Consider the following 21,667-nt stretch of genomic DNA (forward strand, 5'->3'; position numbering starts at 1 on the left):
ATTGTCACCAAAGCTTATCTTCAGCATGATGCATAATGCACCTCAAATTAATGCTGCTGGTGTGTAGGGTAACGAGTTTCCCGTCAAGATATTTTCTCTGAATGGGGTTGTAAAACACACCTATATTGCCCATCCAGGAAGTGTGACATTGTAAAAAACAAGCTAAATTGCTGTGTTTTATCTTCTGCTTACCTCTGCATTTATTGCCTGTAGGGACTCAACGTCCTCCAGGGAGTGTGGCAATTCCTGATAATATTTACTACTTACAGCTTTTATTTAGTTCACAAATGTGGAAAGAAGAAAAACTTAGTCATTGGGGATTTGTCTAGCTCTGTGTGTGGCTGCTTGAGAACCAGATCCACCTCAGCTCTACGTTCATTGCTCTGTCTCCTTTTGGTCTGATGTCATGCACAACCAACATCTGTAAATCTGCATTTCCTCATGTGTGAAGAGTAAACACTTTAGTAACCTTCGAGTAGTTGCATAACAGGTTGGATAGCTGCTGGCCAAACTATGTTTTCTGTTCCATAATTTGCTCATTTCTCCAAGGGACTTACCCTCTTTCTACCTTTCTTACACTTATTTCTCTTCCATTATGGGTTCCTTATGTTGCAGCAGTTAGGAAGAGTTTGGCTTGGAAAGAATTGCTGTTTTCTTCTTCACTGGTACTAATCTAAACAGTTCAGAGAAAGGAGTTTAGGCATCAGCAGTAGTTCTACAAAGCACGTAAATGTCATTCTCTCAGGTAATTTTTTTCTTCTAATCTGCAACCATTGTGAACGCTATTAAAACTCATGCCTAAATAATTTTATTTCTGAAGTCAACAAATACACAGTATGCAGCATAAAGTAATTTTGTAAAGCCTTTTAGATCATGTGAGATTGAATCATTTCCTTTGAAGCATTCTCTAAGTATGCATTCATTAGAAGAAGCTGCATATTTGGAATGGAAAACTAGCCTGATCAAAAACCTACATTTGCAATTTTGTGTAGTTCTGGTTGTGAGAAATAACCAATGTTGGTAGGAAAAAATGTATTTCTCTGCACCATGTTATTGAAAATACAAACAGCATTAATTATGGAATGCTAGGAAATAAGTAGCAGTTTGGAAATATGAATATGAAACATGAGTTACAAGGGGGAAAATTCTTTTGTTACATTTCTTTTCCGTTATGGAAATTTTGAGTAGCTGCAGTTTTATCTTATTAGGAAAACAACTTGTTTTGAGCTGAGTTCTACCCTTATTACACAGTGTATTTTAGCATAACAAACAGTATATATAAACAATGTATGTACAAATATAAAATGTACATTAAACAAAAAAGTATATACAGACATTATATAAACAGATATATTCATAAACAATGTATTTTAGCCTTCTCAGCCTTTTTGTCCTGCATGTCTTACATCACCAGGATTGATCTTACTCCAAAACTTCATTGTGTTTAACTTGTAATTTATTGTTGTGGCAAGAATTGCAGAGAGAGGAACTGAATTTTCATGAGAAAATAAGGCATGTTTCAAATCAGTTTTTTCCAGAAACTACATTTGAATATTTTCAAACATTCTCTCTCCAAGTCTAATGCAATGAATATTGCCAAAATACTGCCCAGATCGGTTCTGCCTCACCAAGGCTGGTGTTACAGTTATGATTCAAATTCCAGCCCATACTTAAGCTACGGTGGCAACTTGGCCATTTGAGGGATAATATATTAAATGTTTTTTTCTTTATGATACTCTGTAATAAGTTCTCTGTAGTTAGCCCAAGTTCTGCTGGACAATTTGATGTGACAGAAAACCTATCTCATCTACTAGATTTTCAATTTTCAGAGAAGCCAGAGGAGTTGATAATCCCATCAACTACTGAATTTCAGTAAGATCTGGGTACTTGGCCCTTGTTGACCTCCTCTGAAAAATCAGTCGCAGTGCCTGACTTTCACACAGGAGTGCCACCACTGCAGACTCCTCAGAAGAAAATTAACTCTGTCCCAGCAGGGAGAAAGGTAAAGTGAGTCACCAGACTCTGCATGCAAAATCAACACTCTTAAGTCCAAGCTGCAACTTGCAGTTACCAGCCCTAAATTTCATGTGAATATTCTGTCAGATTGTGGCCTTCTTTGGCAGGTGACATTTCCTGTGTGTGCGTGTGTGTGTTTGTCTGCATGTCTATGTATATGTGTACATATATGTGTGTATGTCCATTTATGTGTGTGTCTGTATGGTGTGTCTGTATGTCCATGTGTGTGTGTTGTGTGTGTGTGTCCCTGTGTGTGTCTGTACTGTATGTCCATGTACATGTGTATGTACTGTCCATGTCCATGTCTGTGTGTCCCTGTACCTGTGTGTCCATATCCCCGTGTGTGTCCCTGTCCCTGTGTCCCTGTCCCCGTGTGTCTCCCTGTCCCTGTGTTCCTATGCCCGTATGTGTCTCCTTGTCCCTGTGTCCCCGTGCCTGTATGTCTCTGTCCCTGTGTGTGTCTCTGCCCCTGTGTGTCCCTGTGAGTCCCTGTGTGTCCGTGTGTGTCCCTGTCCGTGTCCCCGTGTGTGTCCCTGTGTGTCCCCGTGTGTGTCCCTGTCCCCGTGTGTGTCCTTGTGTGTCCCTGTCCGTGTCCCCGTGTGTGTCCCTGTCCCCGTGTGTGTCCCTGTCCGTGTCCCTGTGTGTGTCCCTATCCCCGTGTGTGTCCGTGTCCGTGTCCCCGTGTCCCCGTGTGCCCGTGGCGCTGTGCGGGGCAGTGCCGCCAGGGGGCGCGCCGTGCCCCGCCGTTCCCGCGCGGGCCGGTCTCGCGGGCGGGCGGGGCCGCCCTCAGGGCCGGGCGGGGTCAGCGCCGTGCGGAGCGCGGGGAGCGGGCACGGCCGGGAGCGGGCACGGCCGGGAGCGGGCACGGCCGGGAGCGGGCACGGCCGGGAGCGGGCACGGCCGGGAGCGGGCACGGCCGGGAGCGGGGCACGGCCGGGAGCGGGGCACGGCCGGGAGCGGGGCACGGCCGGGAGCGGGCACGGCCGGCAGCGGGGCACGGCCGGCAGCGGGCACGGCCGGCGGCTGCTGCTGCTTCCCGTTCCCGGCCCGTCCCCGCTCTCCGGAGGGACGGGTTATGTAACCCGACACTGCGGTCTCCGGAGTTTTCCCAGTGTTCAGCTGACCTCATTTCAGTGGGCTAAATAAAATAGGTGTAATTGGTGGTTGGAGAACTATTTCAGAATTTCCGCTGGGCTGTATGTATTTACTTCTTTACGCTCTCCTACGTAGCCTATAGATGTGCATTGTTTTCAGGGAAAAACAGAAATTCTCCCTACATGTGGAAGACATTAAACAGTATCTGTTTCTGCTGCTTGTTTTGCATTTTTGTGCCATCATTTATTATTTCTAAAAGTAAACATATGTGAATTCTACATAAACAATAAAGCTACGGGATTTTCTTCTGAGTTCTCTGTAGACAGTAGAAATACGGTCACGACTCTGTCTAGAGAATGTGGGGATTGCCAAAAAACACAGTAGATACTTTTCAGAGAAAAACAGTGCATGTCAAGAGTCTGATGAGTCATGAAACCTCAAGTTAGTGTAAGCAGATGTTGGTCACAGCTCACACTGATGGGAAGTACATAATCACCACCCGATAGCCTCCCACTGTCCGTTCCTGGTCCAAGAACTTCCCCAAAAGTGTGGTTTCAATTTTATGGAAAGCCTTTGAAATTTGGCAGAGTTTCCAAAAGTATGTAGGAAAAAAAAGTCTGCCGGAGGTTTGGCCTCCAACTGTGAAAACAGACACTGCCTTTTCAAACTCCTCTCCTCGATCTACTGACCAACACCCAGAAGGGAGAATTTACATTCTTTTAGAGTACGACAGAAAATGAAGGTCTGTATGCTCCTGAATTCAACTTTTGGTAGCATTTACATCCTTTGTTTTAAACTGTCAGCTGCTGCACAAGGCCAGGCTCTGAAGTGAAAATACTTGCTTTAAAGAAGAAGGAAAGGGAAGTCTTTTCGTATGTACTGCAGGGACGTTTTTTGCTTGCTGCTTGGACAGATTACAGCAGTTAGAGAGAAGGAGGATTTCATTATTTACCAACCATGGAAGGAAACTTCAGACAATATTAAAAATATAATTGTTGTTTGTTTCTGTTCTGCAGACCCGGCTAAAAATCATATTTGGCGTGGTTATATGCCTTTTGCTTTCCTTATTACTTATGTGTATTATACTGCTTCCATCAAGAGGTAAGGTATTTCTAATCTAATGTAGTGTAAAATGCAGTATCTTTGGTTATTGTGGCTTCTAAAGTTCACAAAAGTTTATCAAATCGTGTTTAGGATTGTCCTGTCACAATTGTTATGGCTTCATCACTTTACAGAAATGTACTGACAGCTGAAATATCCTGAAGGTAAAATTGAAATGCCAGCAGATGTTGAAACAAGGGACTCCTTGAAGTGAAAAGCACCTGAATTAACTTCATTGTGCATGATATGTAATGTTCTTAGTCACAGCTGCAAAAATAACTCTCAGATCTTCTCTGTGTTAGGGGTTAGGAGAATTTCCCAAACTGCTAGTAATTTTCTTTAGCTTGACAAATTTACATTTGGGTTTTAATGGTTGTGTAATAATTACAGAAGTTCTGCATCCAATTACAAGTTAAACTTTTTTTTTGTAGATGGTATGATTAATTATTTGTGAATATATTCAAGCTTGCATTTGAAAATTAAAGTCAGCATTGTATAAAATAGGGATGGATAGTTTGCTCTAGTATTATGACACCAGCTGTAGGTAAATCAACCCAGTGTGGTCTGCTGAATCCTCTGGTGAAGCTTGAAATGATTTTTGAAGTTTTGAACATGAGTGGCACTGACTTGATGGCAATTGTTTCCCATGACAAGTTAGAAAGGGCAATACAAGTATTTACGTGACCCTATCACTATAGCAGATTACTTGAATGCCTCTGAAATAATTAAAATATTAATAAAAGGCTTAGCTTCCTGTAACAGTATCTATTTAAAGGCTACTTTTCTATTATTATTTTTGTGTGTGTGCGCAGGGGGACTGAGATGGAGAAACAGTTTTGTATTTACAACTAAATGTTATAAAATCAACCATCTGCTTAAGTCAAGTCCTGCTGTTAGTACGCAGGTTTTGTGAAAGGTGAAATCTCTTTGGTACCTGATATTCCTGAGACTAATGTTTATCATGGATTGCTGAGAGAAGGGTTGAAGGTTTCTGAAGCAATTAGGGATGATTCTGTTATGCTGCATTTTAAGATAAGGACAGATATATATTAATTATATACTTATATCTATAGATAGATATAGATATGCATATATATTATGCAGTGCTGCAAGAGATACCATCTCAGAGTGACAGGTTTGACTCTTCTGTCAATAGGGGGGTGCCAGATTTTTCGTCTAGCTAAGCATGGTCAAATCTGAGCCTTCACTATGACGTGAGTGCATGGTATCAAACTCCCATCAGATCTGCATTATATGACAGGGAAGACAGAATATTTTTACAAGATTTAAATTAAAAAACTAGTAGTGAGGGAACAAAGAGGTTGGAGCCCAAGGATCCGTTTGGCAGCCTGGAGAAGTTGATAAAGATGACGGAAGGTACTGTAGGAAAAAGTGAACATGTTTTTTTCCCCTCTCCAGTTGTCACAGCCCACTGGCCTCTTCAGTACCTCAGCAATTATGGAGAATACTTGTCATCTCTCTTGGAATAGTGACTCGATAACCAGTCATACCAAACATATTTAGATCCTGGACGATAAAGAAATTCTCTTACTTCACAGGATGCTTTTGGAGGAGCATTTTAGACAACTGAAGAACACACAGTTATGTCCGACACACAGTTATGTTGGATGTGTCAGATTAGGGCATCTTATTCCCAGGTGGAACTGCAAGTGCTGCAGTTACCTGTTCAAATGCCTTAACCTTTTGAATTCTAAGTAGTCTACGGATCAGTTGTAAATAGAAGAAATATAAATTAATTTTGCAGTTACAAATTTTGCAAGCTGAAGACAGGCAGGAAATGGCTACAAGCTGGAATGTTGTTTGTACATTCCGGCTTTACCACGGCTCAGCTGAAAGGATGTGGCAATCTAGAAAGACAATTAATTGCATACGAGAAATGTATAGACACAGACCAAATAAATTCCTGCTTAAAAAATCTGTAAAGAAAAATGGAAGAAACATTTAGTTCTGGTCTTGTCTGCTAAGTTTCTAGTAATTTCATTTCTTCAGACTCCTCAAAATGTGATAGGTGGTTTTGATTTGCATATGCAAGTGTATAAAAATGTCAAAAATTCTTCTGTCTTCTGTCAAAATTCAAAAGTTAACTGGAAAATAATTTTTTTGAGAGGATATTAAGAGGGAAATACTTTTTGTCCTTGGTCTTCAGCAGGAGAAGGATTTGTTTTGTCTACCTACTCCGTGAAGACAGCTTACTAGTACTTAATATGAGGCTCAGAACTACACCTCTAGGCAGACAGAATCTGAAAAACATGAAAGCTAAAGCTTAAGGCATCACTTGCAGTTATTAGACAATTTCTGTGGGGCTCAGAAGAGCAAGGTGGGCAATCTCAGCGTAGCAAATGGCATTCATGCCTGAGAAATCTCTGACCATTTTTTGACACATCTTTGAGTTAGGAATATGTGGTGGGATTTACCTGACAGTGATAACCCAGCTATGGTCTCACAACTCCAAGAAAGGAGCTTTTCACTTGTACACCGGTGTAGCTAGCCCTGTTCTTCTGCAGCATAAACAAGAAAGAAAATACCTGTCTGCTGTTGAGAAGCAATGGCGGAATCACAGGCAGAGTTACAATTAACTAAATGTATCGCTTACGCTTCAAATTAATCTCTTCTACTATTTTTAATGAATGTCCAAAGTTGTGTCTGTTGAAGTTTCTGTTCTCTGTGTACTCGTGGCCAAGGTCTGAGGCCCAATCTGTGTTTCTCTGATGTCACAGATGAGATCACAGGGCTTACTGCTCAGACACAAAATGGTGAGCAGCCGGTTTCTTAGGAAGAGGTTCTGTGCAACACCTAATCCAAAAGTGGAAAAGCAGGTTCAGTTGATAAGAGTTGATGCTGAATGTGACCAAAGATCTGGAGCAGGGTCAGGAGTGTTGGAAATAATTTCTGATGCTAAACTGAGTTTTGTGGTTCCTCATGTTCAAGGAGCTTCTGCCTCAGCTCTTCAGCATCAGCCCACAGAGATGAGAATGGAAATTCTAGTCCAGAAGCAGACAATAATACCATGCTAACGAGTTTTCCTTTGGCATGTGCTCTACTTGATGTTCAGCAGTGGATGCTAAATAAAATACTTATAAACATACATACATATATATAACTGCATATAAAAAATAGCATCTACAGAAACAAAAATACCTTCTGGTTATTATGTATGTTTACTGTAATTTGGCAAGACTAGACACAATTTATAAGGATGCACAATAGAACATGTTGTGGAATAAGCCATAAGCCAGGAGAGCTTTGAAATATAAAGGGTTGTGTTGGTTTACCTATATCCAGTCTTTGAAATAGAATAATCCTGGTAATACAAACAGAATTTCAGTGATGGAGTGATGTGCATAAAGTTAATCTGAGTTTAATATAACTGCAAGTTTTGCTTCCTGTGTTTTATCAAGTTCTCTCATGACAGTGAACTGAAAGGTAAAGGAGAAGCTATCTGCACAAAGTCAGTGATAATTATTAGATGTTTACAGACTTTTATCACTACAATTATACATGTAAGTCCAATACACTCAAATGCATGAGTGAGTATGACCATTGAATATATAAAGCAAGTTACACTGTAAAGCAAAATAACCAGTTCACAGAGAAACGCAAAACTGCACCCTGTAAAATGAGTGGAAATGGACCACAAAGAATTAAAACTGAGGCAGCAGGGTGGTGAAGCGAGCAAAGCTGAAATTTGGTAAGCTTTCGTTTCTGTGGTTGGTTCTGCTGTTTGCTTGCTTTTTATCCCTGGGCATTTTTTGTCATCCTTATTATTTCACAGGGAAACAAACCACAATGAAAGAATTTGCCAAGCCTACCAACATCCATCCAAATTAATGTCTATAGAGTGCTGCAGATAGGTAAAGGACTTTTCATATTAGTGTCTGGTTTGTGAGCAGAGATTTCAGATACTGTTGTTGTCTCTAGTTACAGAAGAAAGAATCAGCAACAATAGTGGGAAACAATTGAAGGTGCTGTTGCTATCTACTGTTACCTAAAAACAAGCATTCAAAATTGTGAGTACTCAAGGGAGAAATAGTTGTGTTCAAATTTTTTGCAGTGCAGTAGTAGAAGTTCAGATCTTAGTGGGCACATTTTGAAAATTAGTAGCCATAATAAATCCTCATGGAATATTAAGTATGTAAGGGTGAAAGAGGTAACACAGGGAAGGTTTAAATTTGAGCTGTGAAAATTAGACCAGTGATGAGAAGTTTGTGATATTGCTTGTCTCTTAAGATGAGAGAAGGAACCTGACAATTTTACCACATTAAGGTATCAAAAAGGATTGGAAATTTTAAGCTTTCTATACAAACAACCTTGGAAATATGTCTTGATTTCTTTTGGTAATAAGCTTATTCCCTTAGAGAATTTTAATGGAGAGATAGCTGTAAGTAATCATCATTCAACATAACTAGAACTGGATTCTTTGGAATTATCTTCTGTGCATTTTTTTCAGTCTGCCATCTCCTATGTTTTTTCATTAGTGTATCAAAGATCTATAATATGCAGTCATAGTATTAGCAAGAGGAATTAACTTCTTATTGAACTTGGGATATTTTCTGGACATATTGCTAGCTCAGAGTTTATACGGACAGGTTTTTGCCTCTGGATTGGCATTCAGTTTTATTCCTTGTGACAGTTTTCTTCTGCATTAGTGCAGACAAGGCTTGTGTCAACAGTCAACCTGACATGTGTATTCTACAGTAAGTAATAGTCACTTAGCAGAAGAAAATATGTATTATCATTACAAAGTACCATAGAAGGCAATATGAAGAAACATTTCCCAGGAAGTCAGTGTGATCTTAACAGGGAGGGCAACTAATGAGCAAGTGATGGAGCATGATATGAAACCTGAGAGTCATCTTGATTATCTGACTGTCATCTGAGAGCTCTGAAGGAACAAACAGGGGAAGTGGCAAAGATCTATTAAGCTGCAGTGTGACATCTCTACTATCTCTGGCAGAAGTCCCTTCGATTTTAAAGGAGAAAGCATAGCATCCAGAATGCCTAGACCTGAAAGCTGCCATTATTATGCTGTTGAACTTTAAAAGTTGGCCTTTATCAGAAAAGGTCATGTGTCTTTTGGGGATTAAATATTTTGATTACTCTCACTCTTATGTATTGCAGAGGTTCTACACAGGAATTGCACAGCATAATCCTCTTCTTATCCAGTTCATTTGACCTTGAATTTTCTTTTAAAATCTGCCTTTGCTTAAGTTGTTTAGCTTTGGGAAAAAATATAGCCAGTCAAGAGCCAGCAAACCAGCTTCCACTTCTTCCATTATTTTTAATACAGTTATCTGACCTGCTTAGAAATCAAATATTTGAGTACCTGTCTTCTTTAGAGAATCATTGATAATTTTATTTTGCAGTATTAAATAAAAAATTCAAGTTTGGGTTCACTCATTCATTACTTTTTAGCATTCTTTTTATCTGCCTTCCTTCACGAATGTTTCACGTGACTACTAAGAAATATACGTGGATGGTGATTATTTTGCAAGCCATCTTCTAACAATGATTCATGAGGCATGTACAAAATTTGGAAGTAAGGGTTTGTAGGCAGTTCTGTTGTTTGACCATTTTCTGAACATGTGAAGATCTTGATTAAAATAGTTGCCTCTACAAGTTTGTGCAACCCATGCTTTCAAAAAAACAAAAAAACAAGCTCAAAACCCTTTAATTTTGTCATTTGTGTGGAAAAAGACTCACAAAGTCTTCAGGTAAATGTGTCTGAGTGAATAAATGGTTGAAGAAAATGAGTTTGTCTAGTTAATTTTGCATTCCCAAAGATGAGTGTTTCAGAGGCTAAAGGACCTTATCAGAACAGTAACAGAGAACTTTCCTTTCTGCTGCCCCTATGCTTTGCATATCTCCAGGACTATGGTATTCTCACTGTTCCCTGGCACTAAATACAGAAAAAACAAAACTCTGGACTAAGAAATTTTTCCCTCTTTGCATTAACATAAACTTTTTGTCTTATTCTTAGTTGTCAACACAGATGATGGTCCCAGAGCTCTTACATTGGAGGATTATTTGAATGGAAAGTTCCAATATAAAACATTTTTTCCATATTGGGTGTCAGGTAAGTAGCAAACATAGATAAGCCTTTTCTCAAACACAGATAAGCCTTTCTAATATGTATTTCCAGACTGGTTTACACAGACTGAGAAATATATTTTCCTTCCAGCTTTACTTTGAATGAATGCTAACTGTGAAATTAAACAAAGTGTTAGTCAAAACTTGTGGTTGAAATTTACTGTTTTGTCAGTCATTCTAGAAAATCCAGGTATTTGATGTTTCAACAGACATGTCTGAGTCAAGTATAAACTACAATTTTACAGAGGCCTTCAGTGTTTTATTTCTTTTACTGTCATATTCACTGCAGTAAGTGAAAGAAATTTGTCAATGTGTCAGTCATTCCTTAAGCAATCTCCTTTTCATGCTTTTCACTGCACTTTTTCACTTACCACTTGTACTGATTGAGGTAGTCTGTCTTACAGGCCCTGTTCTTTGTTTTCAGTAATACTGGGCTCTGCAATGAGGCTGTTCTAATTTCATTTAAGGAAGTGCTGACTCTGCTGAAATTCCTGAGTTCCAGGATATTGCATAGAAAATAAAGTTGAATTTCTGAGTTCCTTAAGGTGGAGACATGAAGTCATTTGCTGCTGATATAAATATTTCTCTGTGGCTTAAGTGCTGCTCTTGTTATCCTGGAGCTGCACAGCCCAGGAGGACTGCAGCTAGCTGGATTACATTCTAGCACACATACTACTCCCATCTCTGGGCTGCCTCGAGCACTGTTCTCTGCCAGCAGCAAGAAGCATAGTGCCCATTCACATGGACTCTCACCAAGCTAGTTTTAGCCCACAGTTTTAGAACTGAAGTAAAGCCTTATACAGCATTGCTTGCGGTAGTTCAATTTTATGATTAACAGTTTGAACTATGTTGTTATCACTTGCATAATTTAAAAATAAGGTCACTGTTTGTTAGAATTCTGTCTGAATGTCTGAAGAATGCAGGCAGAATATCACCTAAACCTAATATTCTTCTTCTCTCTTTATAGCTTTCTCACTTAGACTTATCTTTCCTTTTAACAGTCACAAAACTCACACAAAAGTCATGCCATAGATTCCATAGATAGTCATGCCTACAGCATTCCATATGTCTACTTCTCTTCTAAAACAAGGAATTAAAATTGTATGTCTCATCCTAAGGGTGATTTTAAACACAAATACTGTAACACAAATCACATAAGAGTGCTCAGAAGATCCAAGGGTGATCTAATTTCCTAAAAATGAACATCTTCACAATGTTTCAGGCTGCTTTTTAACTTTGAGTCTTGTTTTCTAGCGACACCAAATATGTAATTCCTTCTCTCTGTTTATAGCGGTGAAAATAATAATCTGAAACTAAAATTCTGATCTTCTTTTTCTACCAAACTATAGCCCAGATCTTGAGCACAGGCAGGGTTAAATTCCATTTTCAATTAAGCCCACTCACCCTCATTTTGTAGGACTTTTGTGAAGGCAGATTCATGCAGTGTCAGTTGCAGGTACAGCTGTTATGTGCAGAATATACAAATGAGAATTTTCTGGTGAAATAATTAGCAAATATCTTTTCTTAAAAAACATTTACATTTTGATATTGACTTTCTAATGGGTCTATCACTGGCATTCTTGATGAGATATTGATGAGAATAAAATCTGGCATTTACTTGTAAAGTTAAATAGTGGATCCTCTGTGCAGTGTACAATCTCAAGCATGTACTCAAGAACCCTGAAGAGAGTTTCTTGATAACTCAAACAGCATCATTAGAAGAAAAACATTTTTATGTAGATGCCAAAAAATATTTGCTTAAAACCTGTTCTTTGAAAGACATGTGAGTTCGCTGATAAACACATTTGTTCTGTAGTATCTTCTGTGAAGGTAACAGACATTTTATCTTGTTTGTAAAGATAATGAATATCTTCATCAGTCTGCAGAAGATGACATTGTTCTTTACAATGTTGAAATCAATTACGCAACCACCATCATGACAAACAGCACTATGGTATGTACCTTTTTAATAAAAAGGCAGAAAAGTGCAATTGTATTTCAAATTACAGCTTAAAAGTGAGTGAGACTAGAATCTAATTTACTTGTTAATTTTTCAGAAACAAGTTAACGCTTCAAATTATGTGATGTCATCAGACCAATATTTCATAGCTCTGGAAAGCAATTATTCAAAGGTAATTATTTTAATATACCTCTTAATGTAATGTTAAATTTTATTTAGTATTTTGTTGATTGTGTTTACCATAGATAAATGTTTCTTGGTACTTTCTTGAGAAAGGGGTAGGCTGTGAAGAGGCAGCTGACTATTTGTAATTAGATTATGTTTTTCAAGGCTAATAATATTCTCTTGTTTAATTTATGCAGCTGTGGAGATACTCTTATACAGCATCGTATCACATTTATGATCTCATTAATGGGTAAGGCCTGGTATTTCTTACAGAGAGCTGTGGTGAATACACTGTAGTGATGTGCTTGCAAGCATTCACTCCAAATCTGTAGTAATGTGACTACCAACTTGCTTTGCTTTTGTCTAAATCTGTCAGGTTACTTGTTTGCTTGAGAAAAAAAATGTTCTCTAGGAAAAATCATACATTCTTTTCATCTGGATTGATTTCTATTTCATGCCTTAAAACTTTCACTGCTCAATACTCTCTTTTGTCTGCATCCCCTTCTACTAATTCATTCTTTTTATCATTGATCTAACCTTCAGCTTTTCTAAAACTCTTGTAACAGCCCGTCCCACATTCCTCAGCAGTCTATAGCTTCTCCCATGGCATTTGGTCTCTTTCCCAAGTTTGGGCAATCTTGGGAAACTCCCCTTTCTACCCAGATGCAGTGGAGGCCATGTGCCTCTGCAGTCGCCTTTTTATGCTGTAAGTAGCAGCACGACCAAATGCTTCATAGTTCTGAGCAACAGGGGCTGCACTGAGCTGCACCTTTCTTGGGAAACTGTTGGCTCGAGGTGCCAGGAGGAAGCTGCTGGGAGCTGATGTGAGTAGAGAGGTGCTGCCTGTGAGTTGGGATCCTCAGGAGTGCTGGACCTGCTGCTGTCGCGCCTGCCTCAGGGTGTGCTGGGTTCACATTTAACCTGCCGAGACTGATGCAGACTGCAGCTACAGCAAATGCCTGTAGGTGCTTGTGCAGCATTTGGGAAGAGATAAGCCTGCTCCTTAGGCTGCTGAATGGGTTTCCAAAGGAGGAAGTTTAAGTCTTTGCCAGCACTGGTGCACACCATCGTGTTAACTGCATGTCTCTGCCCGCCTTAATTGTGCATTGCTCGAGAAACATAAAGCAGTTAGAAAATAACTTTGTGACCTTTTTATTAATGTACAGTATAATGATCCATTTGCACTGTGCACAAAAAGCCATCTCAACTTCTTTCCTTTTTTTAGTGGTTTTGTAACAGAAAATCAGCTTCCACATAAAATTCAGTATATATCCTGGTCACCCGTTGGACACAAATTGGTTAGTAAAGATAATTAAGTGCTAGAATGAATTTGCTTTGTATGGTTAAAAGACATTTATCTGCCTTTGGTTTTATTTTATTAGGCCATATTTTTGACAGGCACATATTTATTAATTTTTGTTATGAGAAATAATGACAAAGAAAAGAGTTTTAACTTGTTCAGATTTTACTGTCTGTGTCTCAGTAGAATAATCCATGTTCTCAGATACATTATATGTTTCAGTTTGCTCACTAGTCTCTATCCAGAATCGACCAACATAATTTTATATAAGATTAAATGCAGTTTCAGGGCCTGAAAACCAATTGGTTTCCCTTTGATGCTGTTTAACACATGAATTTAAAATGGAGATTTACAGATGCAATATTTAAAATCTGTTCTAAAATTTTTTACTGAACATTGAATTTGGCCTGTAATGTATAATTTATTTGCTGAAGTACCAACTCTTGCAGAATTTACAAGGGCTGTTAGTGTACCATTTCCCATTTTGTATTCATTAGGTCTTGCTAGTGTAATGTAGGAGTATTGACTGCAGAAGATCTTGCTCCAATCCTGTTATTGCCTGTACTCTTAAAAAAAACTTTCTTGTCTTTAGGTATATGTATACCAGAATAATATTTATTTGAAACAAAGTCCCAGAGAGGCACCAATTAAAATAACTAGTGATGGAATACAGAATGAAATATTTAATGGGATTCCTGACTGGGTCTATGAAGGTAAATAAATCTTGAAGGGCAACAACAATTGCTTTGTTTGTATTGGTTCCAGTTTTCACGATCCATTTTAAAATATCTGTCATGATACTCTTTTTTTAAGGCCTAAGGATTACTTCTTTTCCATATTGGATTTGCTGTACAATGTATGAATTTTGTATTCATAACACATAATCAAAATCCTGATTTTTTGTTACTGAAACTGTATCAGAACTCAACAAAGTTGTCTTCCTTCTGATGCAAAGGCAGAGGCTGGGAATTAAGAATTAGTTTTAATTTCAGTGAAAATGTGGCACTTCAAAAAAAAAGTAAAAAAACATGCACACAGGAAAATCCCAAGTGAGTTAAGTGGGATCTGTGCATGTTTTGAGATGTTTGATGTCATTTATTTATTGTAACTGTCTTTATGTGTCTAGATTGCTGAGTAGAGTGCTAAAATAGATTGGAAGGTAGATTACAGTTATAAACTATTTTCTTTTCCTCAGAGGAGATGCTAGCAACAAAATATGCACTGTGGTGGTCTCCAAGTGGAAGATATTTAGCATATGTACAATTTAATGATTCTGACATACCAGTTATTGAATATTCATATTTTGGTGAGGACCAGTACCCTAGAAAAATAACTATCCCATACCCAAAGGTATGTTTTATCATTCTTTTGACTTCCTTTCTGTTGAGCAATAAGTTATGACAATGAGAAAATTAACTGTGCTTAATTCCCTAAGTATTACCATGGTTAAATCCATTGTGACTTAAATGAAAGAAAACAAGCTTGGTCAAAGTTCTGAAAAGCTGTAGGTACATACAAAATGTTAAATATCAGTGAAATAAATGGAATGATTCATTTAGGTAAAAAGCCTGTGCAGAAGTGCATGCTTGCATTGTCAAGCCTTAATATTTTTCAATTCGGTTTACTTATGCTGGTGTGTAAACTATACAGTTGTTATTTTTCATTATAGTAAATAAATTATGAGACTAAATTTTTTATTTTTAAAAATAAAGGCTATGGCAGCTTCACTTTATTTGCACACTTCACAGTGCTTTTTGATCTCAAGGGGCTTTGGATTTTAATTGCTTTCAAGTGCCAGATCTAAGGTAAGAAGGTTTTGGGTTGGCATTTCTTCAGCATCTATTAGAGAGCTCTCCCGACTCTTATCATGTTCATATGACTGCAAGGGATCATGTTAATGGAACTTAAGAACTTGCTCACCTGTCAGCTGGGTCACAGTTCTAAAGTAAAACTGGATGGTTTAGACCACACATGGAGAAGAATTAAAAAACTGATAATGTATGCAGTGAAGAAGCAACCATGAAATCAGTTTAAGCGACCATTTCCCAGCTGGGATGTCAAACAGCGCTTGCAATAATGTGAATAAATGGGAGTTTTACACTGAAGTCAGGGTAATGTGTGCTGCAAAGACCCACACTGCAAACAGAACAATGATTCTCACCAAGCATATTTTCTGTAGAGAAACTCAAAGGTTTTCTTTATATATGAAATGATTCAAAATTAAGTAGGTACTACTGCTGCAGTGTCACTCTGAGATCTTGTAAGACCATTTGCTCTATTATACTCAACTGAATTCATATTTTGTAGCCTGTCTACTTTCCTGAAAAGAGTGCTTTGATTTTCCTCAATCTGAATTATTCAGAGCCTGGTTTTAATAACCTAAACATTTTCTTTGAAGGCTGGAGCTAAAAATCCTACTGTTAAAGTGTTTATTGTAGACACTATTAACCCTGAAGCATTTGGGCCTAAGGAGGTGCCGGTTCCTGCAGTCATAGCATCCAGGTAGTGTACCCTCTAGTATGTCTTTTCTTGTTTAAAAAAGTTTTGTCTATTTGTTTTAAACGCTTGAACCTCTGAGCTGTACTTTTTCTGACAGTGTACTGCCATATTAAACTCCTAGAAAGATCAGAAACTAACTAGAAATATTGTATTTTTATTTTGGCTTTCCATATGATACATTAGTACAAAGGATAGAAAAGTACCCTAAAACAGTGGAAGCTTTGCTGTTGTTTTTCAGAGAGCAATGTGAAGGATGCAATCTGTAGCAATTCTTCTATACTCCTGTTGTTTAATAACTGCCATTTCTTCTTTTTTTTTTCTTCTTTTTTTTTTTATTTTTTATATTTTAGTGATCACTATTTTACTTGGCTTACTTGGGTAACAGATACTCGAATCTGTGTGCAGTGGCTGAAGAGAATACAGAACTTTTCAGTCTTAGCTATCTGTGACTTCAAAGAGCATCTAAATACTTGGGACTGTCCAGAGGTAATGAAGTTGGAAATATAAATCCAAAATTACCAAAATTAGCATTTTTTAATCCCTGCCATAATTATATTTCAGTGTTTTATCAAAATAATCTTTTACTAGTTGTGATACCATTTTCAATATATTAATTGCTGGAAGAGGGCTGAAAAATATTAATTACTCCAGGAAATGAAATCATCACATTTTTTTCTTTGTGAAGCTTAAATAACAACCAAACAACAACAGCAACAACCACCAGACAAATGCTATTGAGATGCTTTCAGTAATGTTGTTTATTTCCTTCTTGTGTTAGCATCTTCAAAAGTGGAACCATATAGAATCTGTATTTTTGTAAAGAAAATCTTGCTATGCCATGTTGAAATTCCATAAGTCTGACTAAATCATGTCCTTTTAGATTAATGTTAGATTATTTGAAAGAACATGCATATTCATAGTAAAGCAGGTTTTCTGGAAAAAGAAGTTCTTCTGTTTTATCAAATCATACAGTTGTAGACACACAAGTTTTCAGAAACACAATCAAATCTGAAAATAAAACTTCAGGCTAATTGCAACAGTAGCTACATTTGGTTTCAATATGTCATTCTATGATTTAGTAAATTGGGAAAGAACACCGTGGTCTGATGAACAGAACAGAGCTTTGTAAAGCCTGAAAAGTGTACACACAGATAAATTCATATAGATCCTGAAAGAAAGACAAGCCTGAATTTCAGTAACTCTAGCACAGAGATCTCATTTGTTGTCTTTTAGTATTGGTGCTTTTGACTTATTCTTAGGGTTCATGGTACAGAAAGGTACAGAAACCCTATAAAAACTAACATTAGATGAAACCTTGAACTAATGGGAAATAAAAAGCAAGAATATTTATAAAATCATTCTGTATAACTGATAAATTACAAATTCAGAGTTTATTAACACAGCCTTTTCAGGCTGAAAATAATTTTTACTCCTCTTTAATTTGAAAATTGTTGCTAATTTAAAGGGAATTTAAGGTCCTGTTATTTCAAAAACATTATCATTGAAGTAGTATTCCACAGAGAAATATTGTAATTTATTAGGGAAGAAAACATGTTTAATGCAGCATTTGTTATATTTCCTAAGTAATTATTCCACTTTATAGGTACATTAACACTAAATTTTCACCTTGCCTCCAAGAAAGCTATATTTTAATAATTGCATATTTAATGGAAAGAAAAAAACATATAAGGTTCCTGGTATTCTACCACAATCCATTGAAGTACTTGAACACAAGCTTAACTTTTAGCACATAACCAGTTTTATTTACTTCAATAGATCTGTTTATGTGTTTAAAATTAAGCATGTGCTTAATTGCTTTGCTGGAACCAGACCAGACCAGACCAATTAACATCTTTCAGGACTGTGTTCGTGATCCTTGTTTAATTGCATTTCTCCATGAAACCTTATTTATGGAGTCACTACTGACGTTTCTATAATTCTATATTTATACAGTGATACAATGCTTTTATCACATTAAAGTTTGCACAAATGGCCAATCGAAGGAGTGTGAACAGATGGGACTGCTGCATTAGCTCTATTTGCCATTAGAAAGTATCTCTCTGAACATTTCCTTTGGCAAAAATAGTTCTCTTGTTGAATTCAGATTGCATTGAGCTCTAATGTACAATAAACGTGCTGTGTTTTATGTATTTAAAAATAATAACAAAATATAACCCATAAGATGTTCCTAAAGTGTAGATTCATCAGAAATGTTCACATGTTCAACTCTTGCTCATGTGACTAAACCACAAAAACCAATGTGAGCACTGGAACTATTCATATGAGTGAAAGGTAGGCATATCATGTGAAATTGGGACTACTCAAATGAGAGAAGTAAAATATATCCCTGATGTACTGTGTCATCAAGATTTGAGTCTTAATTTAAAGAAAGGAAAATAATGTTAGGATGCAGATATAAAACAATACATCCCATTTTTATTATCTTAAAAAGAAATAAAATCCATCTTTTCAGTTAGTAGATCAGTGGAGCCCTTGCAAAGTACTAAATAGTCTTCTAAGGGACAAAGACCTGCAACTTTTCCTCAAGTCGCTTTGTAAGGATTAAAGTAGAAGGGAGAACATGTGATTTTAAATAGTAATGAGGTTATGTTGAAGATGAGAAATACAATCCATACAATCCATACAATCCATACAATCCATAAAATCCATACAATCCAGAAAGTAAATCTGTTAAATTTAGTTCATACTGTGAATAAATACTGTATTAAATGAACAGTATAAAGAAAAAAAAATGCAAGATAAAAAAATAAATATATTGATTGGATGCAGAATTTTAAATATATCACTAGAAGCTTTACAAGCAAGACGTAAGTACAAATGTAAAAGCTCCTTTAGATGCATCATTCATGCTCAGTGTAAGTCTGTTTCCAAATCAGCTTTAAGAACAAGGAGTTAAGATCTTCTAAATTTATATTCATAGTTTCAGGATGCCTAGTAGTCACATCATCCAGTGCTCAAAATCAACATCACAGCTCTGAAATCAAACAAAATACAAAGCAGCTGAAAATCTAAACCAAATTTTTAGTATTAGTATTCCTGATATTATTTTACTTTGGATTTTTGTCAAAAAATTAATGAGATTAAGTAGTTGTTCATTCTTGTTTTCAGGTTGCATAATTGCTTTAAATTTTATTTAGGTCTGATGACAGCTGTTAAAAACAATAATCTAATTAATGTAATTACCTTAATCCAGCATTATTATTATTTACTTAGACTTAGACTTCCAACTCTCGAATTTTCATAGCAAATATTCTAAAATTCTCTTTTACAGGCAGCTACTGATTTATTTGAATATTTTGAACCTCCATAAAGTCACTTCTTAAAGAGTGTATGTTTGCTTTTGTTTTTCAGAATCAACAGCACATAGAAGAGAGTCAAACAGGATGGGCAGGCGGCGTAGGTTTTCTTGCTGTACTCTATTTTAATTTAGTTAAAAGCTACAGCTTCCTGCATCTTCCCATCAGTGTTTTGAAACATGAAGCACCCTTCTGAGACATACAGCACTACTGCTGAGACTTGTTGCACTGTAGGACTGAGACTTTTAATGCTGTGCTAGACTTAGTGTCTGGCTACCTACTTTCTAAATTTAAAAACCTATTTCTGTCCTGACCAACTGACTAGACAGGAAAGTTGGTCGAGACAGAAATTAATGAAGGGATGAAATTAATGAAAAGAGGTAGATTTATAGTGCAGTGTAATCTCTAGAAGCATTCTGGAGCCTAAGAATAGATGTAAAATTCCTCTGGTGACACTAGGGCAAGGGATAAAATGGGCTATCACAATATCTTAAGAAGAAAAAAACCTGTCCACTCAGAACAGTTTTAGTGCCAGGTGCTGGACATCTTCAGCTTGGGAGGCACCTTCAAGGTAAGATACCCCACTAGAACGGCAGGCAACTTCTCTGGAGTTACCTCTGGGCAAAAGATGTTTTCTCTGCCCAGTAACCCTAGACAACCATATACCTTTGGAAACTTGCAGTAAAAACAAACCTATGAGGAAATTGTAAGAGCATGAGATCAGTATTTACAGTCATACAGTCCAACAGTGAATATTTAGTGTTGCTTATATTTACTTTCAGGCAGGGGAAGTTAACAGAATCAAGTGTGTGAACCTCACGCTGCCTGAATATCCTGCAGTGAACGTAACAATGAGCTTCAATTTTCAGTGCAACGTCCCTAAAGAGATGTTTTAATGTGAAGATCATATATTTACAAGGATTAGTTATTTTACTTTTTCCTTTTTTTTCTTTTTTTGGCACTTCATTTGAGGTTCTGATGGCAGGTTTTTAGTAGAGCTAAAGAATTTGCACACATGCATAAATCCCAGCTTTTGCCTTTATGGGTTTTCAAGTATTAGGAATCCAAGATACAATCTCCAGGAGAATTTAACTCGTGGTCACAAGTCCTAGTTGAGCTTGAGTTGATATTATTCAAAAGTTATACCCACTCAGGAATGTTTGGCTGTGTTTGACACACTTGCAGGTCATTTCTATGTCTTCATGTTTTAAAACAATAAAACTTACAGCTGCATTATCTTAATGTTGACGGACAATTTTAGTAAAGAAGTGATTGTTTGAAAGGAAGTAAAAGTCGTATGATCTTATCTGGAATAATCTGTTCTTTAAAATTAGTGGAATAGTATGGGAAACTTCAGATACCCATTTCTTTGATGCCATGCTTGCACAGTGAAACAGCCAAACTGAGGTCCACAGAATATTCAGTCTGGCACCATTCATGAATATTAGCTTTATTCAGAAATTTATTTGTTAAAAATAATTTCTGCCTGTTTTTAAACAACTAAAGAAAGAAACTAATTCAGAATATACAAATTATTCTACTTACAAGTAGAGAGCTCACATTTGTGGTGTTCTTGATGTATCCGTATTATCAGTTTAAGAAATCTCAAATGACAGAAATTGTAATGTGGTCATGGGAAGATTGAATATCACAGGTACAAACTTGTGCAAAGTAGTTTGTCCCATTTGAACTGATTAAATAGTCTTGTTACTTTTAGCATGTGTAGTCTAATATGCTAAACAGCTTGGACAGTCTCATGTCTCATCTACTGTTTTTCTTTTATTGTTTCAGTTCTTTGTTTCTGCACCATATTTTACATCCGACAGCAGTTCTTACTACAAAATTTTTAGTGACAAAAATGGTTATAAGCATATTCATTACATCAATGGCTCTGTGGTAAGTCAAGCAAAGTGTTCTACATTGATCTACTGTCCTGAAAGAATTCTGCAATATTCAGTAACTTGAATGTCTCACTACACAGGAGAATGCAATCCAAGTTACAAGTGGAGAATGGGAGGCAATATACATTTTCAGAGTAACAAATGATGCAATGTAAGTGTCATGAAGAAAAAAGATTGTGTTTGTCAGTAAAAGCAACACTTAATC

At 37.1% G+C, this 21,667-nt stretch overlaps 1 protein-coding gene across 1 annotated transcript in view; it reads left to right on the forward strand.

Moving 5' to 3' along the window:
• Positions 1-3,644: 3,644 nt before the first annotated feature.
• Positions 3,645-21,667, forward strand: part of FAP (fibroblast activation protein alpha) — a 37,330-nt gene continuing 19,307 nt past the window's right edge. Inside the window, exons 1-14 of the mRNA XM_063400644.1 lie at positions 3,645-3,853; positions 4,128-4,212; positions 10,211-10,306; positions 12,180-12,274; positions 12,378-12,452; positions 12,643-12,695; positions 13,671-13,743; positions 14,338-14,458; positions 14,941-15,095; positions 16,144-16,247; positions 16,595-16,730; positions 19,617-19,661; positions 21,353-21,457; positions 21,543-21,613. Coding sequence (XP_063256714.1) covers positions 3,848-3,853; positions 4,128-4,212; positions 10,211-10,306; positions 12,180-12,274; positions 12,378-12,452; positions 12,643-12,695; positions 13,671-13,743; positions 14,338-14,458; positions 14,941-15,095; positions 16,144-16,247; positions 16,595-16,730; positions 19,617-19,661; positions 21,353-21,457; positions 21,543-21,613 — 1,220 coding nt within the window. The 5' untranslated portion in view covers positions 3,645-3,847. The remainder of the gene's footprint in view (positions 3,854-4,127; positions 4,213-10,210; positions 10,307-12,179; positions 12,275-12,377; positions 12,453-12,642; positions 12,696-13,670; positions 13,744-14,337; positions 14,459-14,940; positions 15,096-16,143; positions 16,248-16,594; positions 16,731-19,616; positions 19,662-21,352; positions 21,458-21,542; positions 21,614-21,667) is intronic.

Source organism: Prinia subflava, chromosome 6 (assembly GCF_021018805.1).
Source record: "Prinia subflava isolate CZ2003 ecotype Zambia chromosome 6, Cam_Psub_1.2, whole genome shotgun sequence".
Taxonomy (NCBI): domain Eukaryota; kingdom Metazoa; phylum Chordata; class Aves; order Passeriformes; family Cisticolidae; genus Prinia; species Prinia subflava.